Consider the following 18,871-nt stretch of genomic DNA (forward strand, 5'->3'; position numbering starts at 1 on the left):
GATAAAGCTGTGAGATGGGAAACTTCTAAATCTGGGAGACTTCAATTTAAGGTTTGGATGGCACACCTATATTGGGTACAGGAAATCTAAAATCCATAAAGAGTTTGAAGACCAATTTGTTAGGAAGGCCCTGTTGAAGAATTGGCTTATTCAAAAGAAGAAATTTTACAGGAAAATGCTACAAGAGGCATTTTATGAAAGATAGAAAGAAACAGGGGTATGGCTGAAGTACGGAGATATTTTGAAAAAGGACCAATTGGGAGTATATGTATTAAAGACAATAGAAAAATTGAAGGAATTAGACCCAAAATTATATTGGCTCCCTTATAAACAGTTAAAAGAGAGATACAGAATGGATGCAACATTAGAAAGTTCTGAAAAAGATGGAGGTCAGAAAGTTTCTAAGCTGTATAAAGTTTTGCTTTTAAGAGAAATAGAGCAAGATCAAATTAAAGACACTATACTAAAATGGTCTAAAGAAATAGGTAAAGAAACTGATTTGGAAAGTTGGGAATACTCAAGGAAAAAAACACAAGAATTTACTAGAAGCCAAGATCTAAAAGAAAACTACTTAAATTGTCTGAATGATAGTAGGCAACACCATTAAAAAATTTGAAGATTTACAAAACAGAAAAGAACAAATTTTGGAGAGGAAAAAGGAAAAAGAGGAAGAAAGCACACCAAATGACTAGACTCAATCAAGTTGCTCACAGGCCTGAATCAGCAGAACCTAAACAGATCAGTGGAGGATAGAGGTTTGGGAAATGTCTCAAAGGCTGACTCAAAGGCAGTTAACAAGAGCAACAACAAACTCTAGGTTATGAATCCGTGACTGCAATACAGAATGCTAACAAATTTTCAACAGAAGGACAGCAAGGAGGAAGACATGACTGTGAACATGGTGAGATAGAGAGAAGGTCTCACTGGAGATCTTAGAACTGGAACAGGCTCAATAGAGGAAGATACATTCCTTCCTGGGTCCAAGCTGTCAAGGGCTTCATCGGTGATAAAAGAGCATTTCTCATAGTGTCCAGAGAGAGAACAGCAGCCAGTGCAGCAGCTGAAGCAAGGGAATTGTATGTTCTCCATAGTTAACCATCAAGTTAGAACACTTTAGTCCAACTGGAACTACTGAATATTTTGTTACTGTTGTTGTTACTACTGCTGTTGTGGTGATTGTTCTTTTAGTAATACAGTAGTTAAGAGATGAGTGATTTAAAAGTGAGGGCAAGCAGCTTCATTCACTGCATTTATTTATGGTGTTAGAATGCTAGAAAATCTAAAACAATTTTTCCTACAACCATTATAACATATAACCATTATAATATATTATAACATATTACTGTAACTACTTCATAAGTAAAGTTAAGCATTTATTAGTTATACTTGTTTAAATGCTGTTGCTCTTCCTAGCTACTTCTACTAGAAAAAATCTTTGCTCAAAAATTGCTCAAGAAATAATTTCATTTGTAGACATAATGATTCAACATGCAAAGCATTTATTTCTAACTCATTTGTACTACTTCTTGAATCAGATTTATGAGCAAATACATTCAAAGAAAAGAGAAAGCTTTCTTTAAAGCCAGTGGGATTACAGGTAGGCCAGCCATTCCAAGATCACAGCAGAGAAGGCAGGCTAAAAATATTTCATATGTGCCAAACAGACAAATTTGAGGCTTTGATCAATTTAGTTTAAAAGTCAGGTAGCATGCTGTCCAGACAGCAATAAATGCACCAGATGTTTGTACTCTCAGGAGAGGTATTTCAGCATTGTTCGACATATTAACTGCTAACATAAAAGTCAGAGCTGCTAAACAGACCATATAATAGTTGTTTCTCTGATTTTTGCCACCTTAAAGAGTTTGGGCTAGGCTGACCCATTTTACCACACACTGCATGTACTTCATGGGCTGCATGGGGAAAGGACAGACTTTGTTGGACATATGCTAACACAAAAGAAGCCCTTATCTTCCCACACTCAATAACAATGTAGATGGCACCTCAAATTTGGAAAGTCCACACCTGAGAGGTGTGGCACTGACCTTGGTTTCACTCTGGTGCCAAATTAAGCTTTTTATTAAAGACTCTGGGGACTAAAGATTTTATAAAAAATTTAATACACTGTGGCCCCATACAGACAGGCCAAAATAAAGCTGCTTCGGGTCACTTTGGAGGTATGCTGTTTAAAAGATGCATGCATCCTAAGAGTCCAGAAGCCACACCAAAGCCATGCTCCAGTCCTAAGGACTACTGGAGCAGAGCTTTAATGCAGCTTCCGGACTCTTAGGATACATGCATCATTTAAACAGCATACTTCCAAAGTGACCTGAAGCAGCTTTATTTTGGCCTGTCTGTATGGGCCCACATGTAATAGACTTTTTAACTTTTAAAATTATATTTCAAAATTAACTTAAATGTGGGTTGTTGTGGTTTTTTTTAGTTATTCAGTTGTTTAGTTTGTTTCTTAGACTATTTAAACTAATTGTATTGTTTTAAATTTTAAATAGCTTAAAGTTAGCTAGAGATCTTATGATATAGGGTGGGATATAAATATTTTAACAAATATATAAATAATAAACGGTGGTATCAGAAAAATTTAAACAGTATTGATCTAGTGCATTAGTTTTCTAAATGTGTTCCTCTGAAATCAAAGGCACCCTGGGACCTTTGGAAGGTTCCTCACTTAGAAGACTGGCAACACCTGGGCTGCCAGTACAAACCCATCTCTGCTTTAGCAATACCCTACTTTAGAAAGAGCTTGAGCATTTTCTAGACTTGTCAGGTGCCTATGTCAATTGATAATACATCTTGCAATGTGTCTCAAAAAAGGCAAGCAGATCCTACCCAAGAAATCTGAATAGCAACCTTATCCTTGTATATATGAAGAGTGAATACCAGGGGGCTGGAATGTGTATTCATGAAATTGTATAGCTCCTCCCAGCTCTGATTCTAACATGTGGTTGTTAGATGTCAGCATATGGAAGCATACTTCCATAGATAACATGCATAGTATTCTTCACCTGCTGGAACTCTACACTATAAGGGTATCAGCTACTAAAGCAAATTGGTGCCTTTCATCTGCAGACACTCATACATATCACATGGACATTGGGGCCTATTGTGGGAGAAGCCATTCAACCTTATGGCAATAGAGTAGCCCCTCTCTGGTCCTCATATGAGAACACCTTTATACATATTACATGCGAAGAGAACCTAAGCAGGGATCACAATTATGTGATCATGGGGAAGGAGCATGCAAAGAAGCCATGCTACATAAGCAGCATGAACCACAACCCAAAAAGTAACTGGGTTACAAGGTGCCACTCCACAGAGAGATTATTGGCACCTAGGGATGGAAAAACGAAAAACAAAAGGACTCAACAAAACATTTGTGTTTAACTCACCACATGTTTTAATGTTGCAATATTCCCATGGGGTATTTGGGTCAAGAGTGTAACACCATGGCCTCGGCTTCCCATCTGGATTGCGGCAATAATTATCATCAAAGCCTTTGTCAGGATATCTGTAAAACACAACAACTTGCATGTCAACCTGACAAAAGATACAAGCCAAAGGCCGTCCAGTTGAGATGGGATTCACTTTTGTCCTAACTGGCTTAGACCCCAAACATGGGAGGTGCTAAATGCCTACATATGTGGGAGATGGAGCAGCCATCACTACTAGTAGGAGTAATAACTGGAAGGAAACTATTTTGATATGATGCAGGACATCAAACGGGGTCATTCTGCTAATTGGGCAACCTCCCATTAGTGTCAGATCTGACACAATAGCCCTACTTTGTTATCTTCAAATGGTCCAATTAAGTAAGGACAATATAAACACTTCCTGGCATGGCAGACTCATTAAGAAAATGGGTTCTACAGTTCAACAGCCCTGGGTTCAAACTGGCAGCTATTTTCAACAAACCCCAGGCTAATGATATCTCTATATTTAGAAGCCAGCCTATTTAGAGGGCATGCTCTCATTTCCAGCATTACAAGGAGTAAAAAAAAAAAAAAGACTATAAGTAACACAATTTTTCTTTGCCATTCTTTATCTTGTCAGGATTTTCCTCCTCCTTTTAATTAACTCCATACCCTTTTCATAGTATTACTGAAGAAGTGACAGGAAAACAAATAGACAATGTGAACGTTTTGAATGACTAGCATTTCATTCTTCACTTGGACTTAAGTGTTTGTTTTATGTTTATTATTTATAGTGCATTGGCAGGTGAATATTAAATTGTTTTAGGAGAACACAGATGGTATACCTTTGAATCCAAGATTTTCTGCTACCAGACATAGTTCTCATGAGCAGATTATAATATGATTCCCCATTGCCTTCTGAAGAAGTTTTTTTAGCCTCAAAAATAGTATATAAAACAAAATCACCCCATAATGTATTTGCATACTGTGGAATCCTGTTTTCTTTATACTAAGACTAGCAGTGTTCCTCCTCTTAGGTACTAAAGTGTAAAGGCTTGGAAGGCAAGCATAGACCTTCTTACAAGAAAATCAAAAGGTTTTGTTACAGATTTTTTTTCCAAATATCCGTATTCAAATTTCCTGCAACAAATAAAATTTCTCTTCTACTACATCTTGTTGCCTACTATATGTTATTTGTTACAGAAACCTTTGTCAAAGAGACAGAATGGGCCTTTGAAGAGATTCTTCTGGCTTTCCTAGAACAGATCCATTGCACTGGCAAATGTTTAAGAAGTTTGTAAGCCTAACTTTGCCAATGCAAATGAGATTGGTGAGATGCAGCCAGCATCAAAACTTATTATTTTATTTTGATTCAACTGGTTTTAAATTTTGTTTTAAATGTGAAGTGATTCAATATATTCATAGTTATTTTTTAAAAAAATATTCTTATTGTTTTAAATTGTTCTAAACTGATTGTATTGCACACCACCCTAAGATCCACAGATATACAATGGATTATAGATAAATAAATAAACCTCCCCCTGCCCGTAACTTTTGTTTGTTACAGTTTATTTTGTCACAGCAGCTTGATTCTACACAATTCTAACTGGAAGTCTAACTTCAATCATTGTTTACTGTTCGATCATTTGCTTGTTTGCTACTGCCTTTTCCCAAGGCTTAAAGAGTGTGACACATCTAAGATCACCTAGTGGATTTCTAAGGCTGAGTGGGGATTTGGACCCTGGCTATTTGGAATCCTAGTCCAATACGCAAACTACATCATGCTGGCTGTCATTAGTCTTGGATCCCAGGTAACTGGAATAGGAGGTTACCTGCAGCCAAGGAAGTGTGCATAGCATTTCATCCAAAGCCTCCAGCAAGCCACACATTTTATAAAATGTCAGGAGATTTGGTGCTGGGAAAAGTAAAAATAATTGTTTACAAAGGATAATGCTGCACACTCAAAATTAAGACCATTTACATGTCCAGGAATATTCAACGCATAAAGACAGTGGCCCATTCCTCCTACACAGTTATACCACTATGTTTCACTTTAACAGCCATGGCATCATTCTATGGAATCCTGGGATTGGCAGTAGTGGGGCAGCTCTAGTGCCTCTCCAAACTATAAGTCCAGGATTCCACAGGCTCTTCCTATTTAGTGCTATAATTCGGTTGTATGAATGGTCCCACTGCTATACATGGCTCTTACTAGGAAAGAAGGCATTGTGGTAGGCATAACAGTGACTTTCAGATGTTCGGGCCTACCTCAAATAATTCCCCATCACTGGTCATGCAGACTGGAATGTATGGGAGTTGTAACCAAAAACATTTTGGAGAACAGGTTGTTATCCCTGATCTCTTCTTGTCTCCACAGGGCAACCTGTCTCTTTGGTCTTTGTTTTATCACAGAACATCCTGTGTATTACAACCTTCATCAGCTTTAGCCTCAAGGTAATATTTGCTGATGCTCAGTTATTAACTTAGCCAAAACAATTCTGATATATTCGTTCCAGCATGTGCAGAAATCCAGTGAATAAGATTTAGCAAGAAAGAACAATTGTCTGGAAAGCAAAAGAACTATCCAAAACACCCCCAAAGCACTCCATTTCCCTCAGAGATTTATTTCCTAATTTAGTGATTATTCCCACTGTTGGAGGTTAGTTAAAGCAGATATTCAAGATTCCAACCCCATGTACACTTAGTTGGCATGAACTCAGTGAGCTTCAACCCTTCAGTAAAGAAATGCAAGATTTGGTTACAAAAGGAGCAAAGAGTCAAACAGAGAACAGCACAAAAGGCAGATCTTCAGCTTTATAAAGCCCAATAACTCTTTTTTTTTTTTTTTTTTTTTGCTATAACATTTTGCCTTAATGTTTAAGAGATTTAAATTTCTCCCTTGGTGCTCATTATTTTTGAATCGCAGGCAATTGTGATTAACAGTAGATAGAATGGCTCTTCCCAGGCACTGCTTAACTTCAATGAGCCATTAATTTCAGACCTCCCTTCTTATTTTACAACTGGAATGGCTATTTAGGTGGCCGCTGTAATAACTTAGTAAGCCAAGTGTAATGGACACTTCCCTTTAGTGAATGATCAAAAGGTGCCCTGATAATTGAGTCCAGGCTACACATCCCAAGCACTGGCCCACCAATGAAAATATTTAAAGGCAAGGGCTCTGTAATCTACATGAGTTATTTTATTAGACTACAGAGCATGTGTTTTTGTTTGCATACTTTGGTAACACAATTTCAAAGATGGATTGCTGAGAGAACCAAAATATCATGGAAACAGTTAGATCATCATAACTAAGTCTTTGGGAAAGCCTCTAGCACTATGATTCAATTTTTGCAAATGACTTTGTTTCAGAAAAACTCCCCAACAGTGGCATGCTATCACCACAGTTCATTCACCAAAATGTGAAATCAGTCAGCACACCAAATGCTTTGAATGAGGCAATGCCACAGAAAGATTTTAGACTGGCTGTATTGCCTGGTGGCAATGAAAGGTGGGCAAATTTAAGTTGTCAGAGGTTTGAAATGGTGAGCAAAAAGCAAAGCAAAACCCTCTGAGGAGAAAATAATAATTTTACAAAATGCATTACTGTCATTTTGTTCAGTATTTGAGACAGGTATTGTCATTTCAACATATTGGTCTTTTATTGTTTGTAACAGACATCTTTTTCTGTGTAAGCATGAGCTGTTTATGTTTAACTTGTAATGGCCATGGACTGACCTTTCATAAGATTTGGCACCCATTTGTTGAATACATTCAGCAAGATTTAGTCTCTAGACACCCCCTAATTTTAGCTAAATTTTTATGGAAAGATGTCTTTCAGGATCCCTGAATATACCTTTTTTTTATAATTTACAGGGCTTTATTTGGTTTATTGTCTTTATTTATTGTTGTTTTGGTGTACTGTTTGTTGTCATGTTTTGTTTTAGAATGAATTAATAAATTTTAATTAAAAAACTTGTAATGGTCTAGATTAGAACAACAACAACAACAGCAGCAGCAGCAACAGCAACAGCAAAGGATCTATAGGATGAAGCAAAGGAAAACAATGCCAAAGAACTTACAAAATTCCAACAAACATAACTGTTTGTGCTCAAGGCTGGATGGATGAGAGAACAGAAAGAGATCACTGCTTCCAGGGCATATCACACTTGCTTTCATCAGGGAATAGTTCCTTTTTAAAATAAAAGTGCAGTACCTATATTGGCCCATGAATAAATCAACTCAGATTTTGGGGTCAATTTTTTGACTAAAATGTCTAGATGTATACATGCATATATACAGTATATACAGTACTCAGGTAAGTATGTACAGGATGGCCTGTCATATGAATTAATGAATGAACAGAGATCCTAAAATATGCAGGGAAAGAGATGCACAGGGATCAGTAGTATCACAGTCCCATGGCATGAAGACAAACATATAAAACTGCTTTGTTTTACATGCTGTATTTATATACATGCTTATATAAAATAAGATAATAAGTATTTTACTTCTCTGGACGAAATGGGTGCCTATGTGGTCTCTGAAGGTCCCAGCGTTGGCATTCCTTGCCAGTTTCTGTATGGTCCATTGGGCCTCTATAGCCTTCCCCATTGCATGTCATGCATTCAACTGAAAATACAGAATAACTGTTTTGATGGGATGTTGATTAATAGACAATACTTCGTTTAAACATTGCAGATAAGAGCACTTGAAACCAAATTCCCAACCACTGTTTCCATGTTCTCCCAAGCTGAGTAGAATTGCCACAAAATTTCACCCCATGTGAAACAGTAGGCTCCTTCTTTAGCAAAACATCCATGGACTGTCAAGTCTGAAAGAGCTTGAATAAAACTAGGGACCTTACCGCACAGGAGCTCCCCGGAACGGAATGAGAACGAAACAGAAGGGGCCAGAAACGAGTGGGGAATGAGTGAGGGACACATATTACTGTACACAGAAGTCCCTCACTTGTTCCATTCCCTTCCCTTCTGTTCCCAATCTGTCCCAGGGGATGCGATTTTTGAGAACTGAGACGGATAGGAAATGGAAGGGAAGGGAACGAAACAACTGAGGGGCTTCTGTGTGCAGAAAAATGTGTCCTCCACTCATTCCGTTCCCTACCTGGCCCCTTCCGTTCTGTTCTCATTCCATTCCAGGGAGCCTATGCGGTAAGGTCCTAGCTATAAGGCACACCCTAGATAGCTGTAGTGTGAATTTCCCTTTAGATGATTCTTGAAGCCAACATGTACCATCTTCCAGTGATTATCAGAATCAGAAGGGGGGAGTCTTGCCCAAGAACAGAACAAATCCTATGTCAGGGAGAAGGAAGATGTGGTTCTCAAAATATTGTTGGACTGCAACTCCCATTAACCCTTGCTGGTGATAGATGATGGGAGTGGCAGCCCAACAAGTTCTTGGGGGGGTCACATATTCCCCATTCCTTCTTTGTGATACAAAATTCAGAGTAAGGTTATATCACCACAGCTCCTGGAATTGTATTTCCAGTTACATCTCAACCCAGTGTAACTTTTACATGATTGCTTTAAAGACAGCTTTGGATATCAGTACTAGGTTTAACACATGAAACCCCTTGGTGTTTACTGTGACTGCTACATGATGCCATGCACATGTTCATTACCAATGACCCTGCCTTTCCTTTCTTGCAGAAGAGATAATAAGAAGGATTGATATCAAGAGAAAGAGGAAAGGAAGAGGCAGAGGTATTTGAAACAGTAATAGCTCAGTATGGTCAAAGAAAAATAACAAAAGTGTTACAAAAGTGTTTAACTGTCAGTAGAACAGCATGGGTATTAATAACTGCTAATGTGAAACAAAGCTTGTGATATCTAATACTTCTGACAATTCTATAAAGTTTTCTTTTTCTTTATATAACTTAAACAACTAATAGTCAATATCTCAGCCTTTACCTTCAGAACACAGAGGTATGTCGCAGACTTCATAACGCATTTTTGGATTGCTTGTAAAACACCAGGGCCCACCTTCTTCTCCTCGTGGGTTCCGGCAGTAGTTTCCCCGAAGATCTTTACCTCGATAGCTCGAAGGCAAAAAGCTAGTTTTAAAATGACAATCATTACAGTATAAGAGCATGCAAACTTTGTGGTGAACCGTTGCATCTTCTTGAATAATTTATCTGACATCTCTTTCTAAAATATTACAAGAAATTCTTCTTCTTTTGAGCATTATCTGCCTGTTTGCTTCCATGAGCAAGGTGAAAATAACTTCTTAAAATGATTTAGTAAAAGAGGAGAAAAGGCAAATATTTGAAAAAGGAGAAAATAAAACCTAAACTTAATCTAGAGTTGTATCAGTTACTGTTGCTACATCCAGCTATATGTTTCTCTACAGTTCCAAATTGACTTATTAATTTTATTCCTGGTTCTGTCACCTTATATGTAATTATCAGTCAAATGAGGCATTAAAGGCCTTAGCTGATGTCATCTGAATGGGGAACATTTAGCAGCAATCTGGCACCACTGAAGTCATCAAAGAAAACATAGTTCATGTATTGATTAGTTGTATTCGCATGCTTTCACTTTAAAGTAATATGCACATTTCTGTTTGATTAGAACAATCTTCACCCCAGATTAATCATCTTTAATTAGTTATGGCATCCAACTATTTTTTTAAAATGTGTTCCTCTACTTTGGGGTGAAACAGCTTTTGAAATTAAAAACACATTTTCTAACCACCATTTCAGCTCAAAATAGACAACTGCATCTTTACCTTCACTTAATATCAAAACCATATCATTTGCAAATTAACTACTTTTGCAACATGCATATTACACTCTATGCACTAACACTGTTACCTCTTCTTATATCTTCATCAATTAAAAGAATGACTGTTTTCTCCCAGTCTGATACTGTCCATCATACCTTATTTAGGTCCCTTTCTATGCTATTATCATGTAATTCTTTCACAACTAAGGACAGCTTTAGGCAAGCATTTCTGATGTAGAATTACATGTCTAGAAATGGTATGCCCTTGTGTATTAAAGTATTATGGGAATCCCCCCCCCCATCTCTTTCATCAGAACGTCCTAAGCTTGGAAAAGATGAGCATTAAATACAAGCCAGCAACACTCAATCAGATTGCCCTAAATATATTGTCATCTTTCAGATTTGTCTATAGCACAGAAATATTCTAAACAATACAAGATCTATTTCCAGTTGTTTGCCCAGATTAGAGCAAACTCATTTAATCAATGAAATGTACATAAGTGTTGGCTTACCATGTTTCCATTAATTTAATGGTCTACTGCTGTTGGGACTAACAACTGAAGTGTAGTAATGATTGTGTTTCTTTAGGCCAAAGATTTTCTACCGTACATTTCCAACAGTTCTAGAAAATGAGATCCAATCAAATCTACTACTTTCCAAGTGATGTTCAGACCCAGAGGCTAATTCATTTTTGGTTCACAAATAAGCATCATGTAAGGGTTTGACACCATAACCAAACTTATAGGTATGTAATGCATGCATTGATAAGCACCGTATATAGACAGACTACCAAAGTAGCTGCTATAACTTCAGCAACTGGGCTCACTCACAAAAGTGTTCAAAAATATACATTTGAAATGTGTGAATGATTGCCCAGTCAGTATCTCCACACAGAGAACTGCTCATCTTCAAACTGACATACTCCCTTCTTAAACTAACTACAGTGTGCTTGTGTTATATGCGGGCATGACTTACATGGCTGTCAGCATACAGTGTAAGCCACGCTGGAAGAAGGCTCGGTGCGCTCCAGAAGAGGGAATGGTGCATGCTCCCATGGCGCACACGCTGCTTCACATTGTGGGCACAAGCCCCATTCTTTTGAATGGGGCTCGAGCATATGCCAAATTCCCCTTACGCGGGGGGATCCGGAACGGAGCCCTGCATAAGGGAAGGGCCCACTGTACTAAGAATTTGATAAAATAATTTTAACAAACACAGCACTGACAGAGCAAGTGAAGAAACCTACAAATTGTTTGGTGAGTTATTTGCAATGGTCCTTCAGTTTCTTCTCTGTTTCATATATAGAAACAGAATAAAGTGAAAAAACACAGACTACAGTGGGCCCTTGGTATCCACTGGAGTTTGTTCCAGGATGACCTGTGGATATCAAAATCCGTGGATGTTCAAGTCCCATTATATAACAGTGGCATAGCAAAATGGGGCTCCTCATATAAAATGGCAAAATCAAGGTTTATTTTTCAGAATTTATATATATTTTTTAATATTTTCAAGCCATGGATGCTTGAATTCGGGGATAAGGAATCTGTGGATATGGCTAGTCAACTATATTTCAATTATTTCAAATATTATTTCAAATATTTCAGTCCATCCAATTTTTACAGATTACTCCTTCCTTCTGGTAACACAGTTTCTGCTTCAGCAGTATTTTCCTATCCTCTCTGTAGCATTTTTGGGAGCGACTGGAGGAGCTGTCATAAAGAGGATGGACAGTGTAAGGAAGTCTACTTCCACCAATCCTGTTGCACTCATGTCTAAATCTGGATGCAGCCATTCTCTTTTTGTATGGCTTTCAGAGCTACTTAACTTTCTTAAAATTATCTGTAAACCAGTCCAAATATATACCTAAAACCAAAGTATGAATTAAAAAAAATGTATGTGCAAATATATATGTAATATGGGCACATTCACATATTTCAGACTGACTGTGGTTTTTTGCTCAGTGCCAATCCGGTGAAAATCCTGGATCTATTCCACTATAATGAGTGTTATAGTTTCCTGCTCAGCAGAAAGATATTGACAGAAGAAAACTGCACATGGCTGGGCTCTTGTAATCCCACCAAACTTACCTATGCTCATGAGGTATTGTGGAATTCCATGCCTGGCAACGGATACCACTTCTGGTGACTGACACAGTTCCTTTATAATTTGCTCCTTTGCCAACAATACAATTTCTTACATAATCTGTCGAAGGAAAACAACAAAAACAAAAGAGAAGGAGATACTTATTTCTTCGGAACTGAAAGCAAATGTATAAAATTTCTATGTGATATTCAGTGTTATGATTCTATTAAGCTAACATCATAACAAATGTCAGACCAAACAAATTTGCCTCATACCTATTGTAATGAAAAACAATTTAGCATGTACAACAATTCTGAAAATACTTTAGCTATGATATTAACACTTTTTCCAGCTCCCTCTGTACACCTTGGTGTCTTTGAATCTTTCTTTAGTAGCAGTAGCCAATTATCAAATGGCACAGAGACACCAAAAATTCAAAGTATTGATCTGTTGTTCAAAGTAAACAGGAATAACAACAATTGGCCATGTGCAAGTTCTCAACCTTAACTACATTCCATCTCTGGAACCTTTACTGGAGACAAAAGACAACGTTCTGTTTGGTTTCAAAATCTCACACCAACACCACCATAATTGATTCTAAGTTTTCATGCCATTCAACAAAAGCTATTATCCTACAGAAACTCTCAGATAGACATCTCATGCAGTTTTTCAGAACTAAGCAGCTTATAGGTGATCTTTTCATTTAGGAAATGCTCTTTCTAAAGCATCAGAACTTTCTTATGGCAAGGAAGGTGTCGATCACAACTGCTAATAAGATCTCATTGTAACTGTGTCAAATAGACAATCTTGTCTAAAAAGTTGTGTTTGAAAGAAAAGCAACATACCTTTCTTTTCGTAAAGTTGAAATGTGTTGTTTTGCCTCCTCATCACTCCATTGTCGAGAGTAGTGAAAGACAACCAACGACAGCGTTTGGCAGTTTTATCAAATACAAAAGCCCTGTGGAGAAAATAAAGACAAATGAGTATTAAATCTCTGCTTAAACAGAGGTGGCCAACTGCAGACAGGGGCCATTTGTTCACTCCTGTGCCCCTCCAGCAGCCACACCAGTGCATCCAACTTGACCAGGAGTGACATCACACGATTTCCAAATTCAAAATTTGTGGGTGATATTTTTCCTGCTTTTTTTCAAGTTTCTAGTGTATATAGGGGGCAAAAACCATTCAATTTTGCTGCTGTTTTAATGCATTTCAAACCATTGGGGCAAAATCATGCTGACCCTCTGGGAACTTTGAGGGCTGCATGTTGGGGGTCCAAGATCTCCATGCAGCCCACATGTTGTACTTTGGCTTAGGTTGATGGTATTCTGGATCCTGCTGATTTATTCCCCTCTTTCATTCTGGGAAAGACCAACAGGTTTCAGAGAGATCTTTCTTGGATATGCATAAATGCAGAGGAATTGTAACTTTCTACAGCTGATTCAGAGGACAGAGAAAACACTAAATGAAGCATTAGTGTTTCTCCCAGAGCTTGGAAACTTTTAAATGGAGTTATCTATGTTTCTCTTTGATCACCAAAGTGGTCACTACAGCGGGCCCTTAGTATCCACTGGGATTTGGTTCCCCATAACAAAATCTGTGGATGCTCAAGACCCGTTGTATACAATGGCATAGTAAAATGATGTCCTTAATATAAAATGGCAAAATCAAGGTTTGCTATTTGGAAGTTATATATTTTTTAAATATTTTCAAGCTGTGGATTCTTGAATCCATGGATACGAAACCCATGGATATGGAGTGTGGGGGGCTGACTGTATTTGTTATTGTAGCCCAGGAAAGCAACTGACTAAATTACTTTTTACAAATATGTTGCTAATATATTACTAATATTAATAATATGTCAGCGTGGTATAGTGGTTTTTTCATTTGACTATGGCTTTTGAAAACCAGGTTTCGAATCTCAGCTTGGCCTTGGAAACCCACTTGGTGACCATTTATAAGTCACATTCTCTCAGATGCAGAGGAAGGCAAAAGCAAACCCCCTCTGGACAAATCTTACACAAAAACCCCAAGAGAGGTTTGTCTTAGGTTTGCCATAAGTCAGAAATGACTTGAAGGCACACAATAACAACAAAATATATTATTATTAAAGTTATTTTCACAATTTGTAACCAACAGATGAAATACATAGTTTCCTATCACTTCTCTGGATAGATGTTGGCCAGGGCACAAATTCCTCTCCATTAAAGAGGTGTTACCTTAAAATTTGGCATATCTATTCTTACTTTTCATGAAAATTTTCTTTTCTTTACTACTAAACATTTGAGCAAAATGTTTATCATACTCTTGTTACAATTTGGTAAAAAGCAGCTAAATAACATTTCACATGTTGTTTGTAGCCATCACTGTTCTGAATTATTGTTCAACATATCATATACGTTTTGGGATACAGAAGTAAATAGCAACAACATTGTAATGAAAGGTCTGACACAAATTAGCACAAATCCAAACTCTGATGGTATCCAGAAGCAGTTTACATACTTTCTGTATGTGTTTTTTAAAATAATAAATAAGGAAAAAGCAATTGAAAGACTATAAACAGGCTTCACGCCAGTTGGAAACAGCAAAAAGCTACACAGAATCTAATTTATGACTGGTGGAAGCAGCATCCATTAATGTAGCACTGGGAGTTGTGACTTCGATTTCAGCAACAATGTGGAAAGTAAACAGTTTTAAGCTGTACAACTAGGTTGTGTGTGGGGGAGTAGATAATGTTAACACAAACTGGTAAAATGCCATTTTTGAAATCATAGCAATTTTCCTTTTCATCAATGAGCATGAGTGCCTTAACATTGATTGATTGAAAGAATAGTCAACTGTTCAAGCTAAAGTCTTTCTTTTCCTGCTGTGGCTGTTACATAAAACAGGAACTTGGTCAGTGTTTCCTAGCTTTGATTTTCCAAATGCAATTACTATATATTTTTATCCCAGAAGCTGAGAGCAGAACAGTGGGAAATAAGACTAGAGGTATCATTCTTAATAGTGTTAAATGTGAAGCAGCACAAACTGGTTAATGTGATCTAACTGCACAGAGAAAGAATCGTACTCTATTCTAGGGATTTTCGGTCTTAATCATCTCATCTCCCAATATGTTGGCTGACACTGGCAGAATAGTTTTGAAATTTTCTACATAATCATGTGTTCTAGAGGCATTTATTTTTTCTTCCAGAGTGGAACTCCTAAAAATTAGAAAAGGGGACTCTGCATTGAGAGCTAAATTGTACCAGTTGTGGAGTGATTTCAGACATGTGGATTTCCAGATCTGCAGCCAGCAACTCCAGTGACCTAGATTGCCTTGAAGCTGAAACTCATAAATGCAAGACAGATTTCAGCCCTAGGAGGTGGCATATATCCTACAGTGGGCACGTATGACACGGCTGTATCATGATTAGTATTAGAGTGCCACCATTTGCAGAATTTGCAGGCTGGAGATCTAACTATAGTGCCATATATTCATGCTGAAAAACAAAAAACTTGTATCCTCGGTGTATCAGCCCTCCTCTTCTTCCAGTTGCTTCCAGGGCAATGCAAGACAGGGAAATAATCTGAATGCAACCCGAAGTAAAAGGAAGGAGCTTTCCAGCTGAGCAAAATTCATGCACTTTGCCCAGCTCGGGGATGGGTTAAGGTCAGCGATGGCATGAGGACACCTTGTCGACAGTTTAGCAAGTGATAAACTCTGTTTTCACTCAGCCACGCATATTCCTTGTCCGTGCCCAGAATGGAGACAAAAGTGTGTGCAATAAGCTCCAAAGATTCTTCTTTTCCACAAGGGAGAATAGTATATATACTGCTATAGGCAGGCAAGCAATCAGCTGTCCATCAAAGCTGTTTCATCTTACAAAAAATAACTAGGTTCCAAAACACACTGCAGAAATAATCTAGTTTGAGACCGTTTCAACTGTCCTGGCTCAATGCTAGGGAATTCTGGGAACTGTAGTTTTGTGAGACATTTAGCCTTCTCTGTCAGAGAGAAATCTGGTGCCGCAACAAACTACAATTCCCAGAATCCCCTAGCTCTGAGCCAGGGCAGTTAAAGCAGTCTCAAATTGGATTATCTCTGCAGTGTTTTGGAGGCACATTAGCAAAAAAAATAAAAATAAATGCATACACATTACATTGATCTGGAAAGTTGGCTAACAGAACTTGTTACTTGGAAATTCTGTACATCAGTTCTTGGATGTAAATCTTTGCTGCAGTTCAGTTTTTGCCAAATGGCTGGCCACCAGCACCTATCAAGTAGTTGCTCTGTCTCTGTGCAATATTTATAGAGATATCTGTTTATCTGCCAGCATTTGAAAGTGTGATCCAATCTGCCCATGTTTTTATAACCTTTATTCCAAGCCTTGGTGTAAAGTTATCAAAATATCAGAAAGACAGATAAAGCCCGTAAAAACAACAACAGGAGATTGAAACCACATCTACACTTGATCTGTTTATAGGTTATCTCCCACACCCACCTTTTAAATATGTGCCTTCATGTCTGTGCACATACACAAAATACTAGCAGGACTTGGGTTCATGCAGTTCCTCCACTTTATTAAACTGCATTTAATAAAACCTGTGTTCTCATCTCAGTCAGGCACTTTAACTAACCCTGCTCAAGTGCTCTTTTAAATAGCAATTTCATTCTTATTTATGGGAGCCTGTCAGTTTAATATCATGTTGCTCAGGGAGCCTTGGTGGCACAACAGTTGGATGCAAGTACTGCAGCCACAAGGTTGTGAGTTCAATCCCAGAGGGCTCAAAGGTTGACTCAGCCTTCCATCCTTTCATAGGTAAGTAAAATGAGTACCCAGCTTGTTGGTGGCAATTAGTTTACAGACTGTAAACTGCTTAGAGAATGCTGAGTTCACTGATAAGTGGTATAGAAATGTAGACTAGCCTAGTACTTTCACAACACCACATGAAATGCTTTGCTTACTTGCAGGAGAATGGGAGGCCTTTGTTTCTGTTGCATCTCTTGGCACACTGTTCTGTTGAGTTTACCAGTTTAGTTTTCACTTTCAGTGCCTTGTCTATTCCCACTAATAAGGTATCAGATGTCTTTTTGTAGTCATGAAGGGCATTCCTTTTCCCTTTGCTCTCTGCAGAAGAAACCAACAAATACTTGCATTAGTCAAGTGGTGTCACTAGGGTTGGTATATCATGGTGTTCCCCCACCACCACCACCATTGAAACCCTCCCATACCACACCATACAGAATCCTTAATCATATTTTTTGTATTAACGTTACTCATAAATCTTGATTTCCATATATTACTAAACGTAATGGTAGCAGTTGTGACATAAACAACTGGTACAATTAAAAGTATACTTTTAAATTACAGTATCATTTACATAGATATAGCTTCATGTGCTTCAAGAGGAAATTTGGTAAAATGTTTTTAAAGAAAAAATATATTTTTTAAATTAAAAATTAATTTTTTGAAATTTGAATTAAAAAAACAACAACCTGGTGTTTCTCCTTCCTCCTCCCATTGAGACTTATCCCACTCACTCCATCTCTTCAGCATTTTAATGGGACACAGGTGAATGCCACAGCCCCTTTCTGCCAAAAGGCAGATGTATGAAGCATAGTAGTGTCAGCCCCTCTTAGGGTGTAACCTGGTGCAGTCCGCAACCCCCACAACCCTTTAATGGTGCCATTGCATTAGTTATCTGAGAAAGAAGAACTCAGTAATAATATCATCAGGGAATCATGGTAGTATAGTGATAGTGAATGATGTACAGATGTCATTTTCTTTCATAGTGTTTCACTGAGAGCCATAGTCATATGCGGAATCACACTGAATATGTTGCATCTAGCACTCAGGATGAAATTGTGAGTATATTTTCTTGAGATGAAAGTTTTACTGGGCATTAGACAAAAGAGAGATGTTAAAAAATAGATGGAAGAAATAGACAGAAGGGAAGTTGAAGAGTAATCAGTGAAGAAAATGCAGAAATTGAGTTGTTGATTTTAGGGCTACTGTGTCAGTGGCATCCTATTCCCTGAAATTTCAAGGCACATATCTGAGTCCAGCTGGGAGGGAACTGGAGGCAAAGTGGGGAATATAAAATGGAAAGGTGAGTTTCAGAAGGAAACAGAAATGGAGAAAGAGAAGGATGTGGAGGAAGCAGTGAAGCAAAGCAATGAAAAGAGAAGGAGGGAAGTGAGCAAAATGGTAGAAGAGAGAATGAGAAATGTGAAAGACAGATCAGCGAAGATGCAAGAAGGGAAAGTGAGATAGAACAGTTGGGAGGCAGAAGGCAGCACAAGCCAGGAAGAGAACAAGGAGGCAACGAGACACGGCTGGAACAGGAAAAGTGTGGGAAGAAAAGTACTAGCTGGGCAATGTTGGACTGATCGGAGAGGGGAAAAGAGGGCAAATTTGAAGCGTACAGGTGTAGCAGCAGTCCTGAACTTCAAGAATATCATCAAAAACTGTGCAGCAGGAAGATAAGTGTTATAATAATAATATAGCCCTATGAAAACTCTCTATGAACTCAATGCATTTCCCAGACTTACTAGGATAAAATTTTTGCTTCACCTTGGCCAGCCAATTGGCATCATACAAGGAAGCCTTGTGCGGAGAGTGGGTGGGAAGAGCATCTAATCAGGGG

At 38.0% G+C, this 18,871-nt stretch overlaps 1 protein-coding gene across 8 annotated transcripts in view; it reads right to left on the reverse strand.

The window, feature by feature from the left end:
- HGF (hepatocyte growth factor) overlaps positions 1-18,871 on the reverse strand; it is a 218,939-nt gene that overhangs the window by 38,142 nt on the left and 161,926 nt on the right. For 6 of the 8 annotated variants that reach the window (XR_006103929.1, XR_006103927.1, XR_006103928.1 and 3 more), the window contains 6 exons: positions 17,190-17,352; positions 13,093-13,205; positions 12,253-12,367; positions 9,353-9,495; positions 7,934-8,054; positions 3,405-3,523 (listed from right to left, as the gene is read on the reverse strand). Coding sequence is in view for 5 of the 8 variants with exons in the window: in XM_042466632.1 (XP_042322566.1) it covers positions 3,405-3,523; positions 7,934-8,054; positions 9,353-9,495; positions 12,253-12,367; positions 13,093-13,205; positions 17,190-17,352 (774 nt within the window). In the remaining 3 variants the exon portion in view is untranslated. The remainder of the gene's footprint in view (positions 1-3,404; positions 3,524-7,933; positions 8,055-9,352; positions 9,496-12,252; positions 12,368-13,092; positions 13,206-17,189; positions 17,353-18,871) is intronic. The other 2 variants (XM_042466636.1, XM_042466633.1) reach the window with 1 other exon arrangement.

The sequence above is a fragment of the Sceloporus undulatus genome, chromosome 5, assembly GCF_019175285.1.
Source record: "Sceloporus undulatus isolate JIND9_A2432 ecotype Alabama chromosome 5, SceUnd_v1.1, whole genome shotgun sequence".
Classification (NCBI taxonomy): domain Eukaryota; kingdom Metazoa; phylum Chordata; class Lepidosauria; order Squamata; family Phrynosomatidae; genus Sceloporus; species Sceloporus undulatus.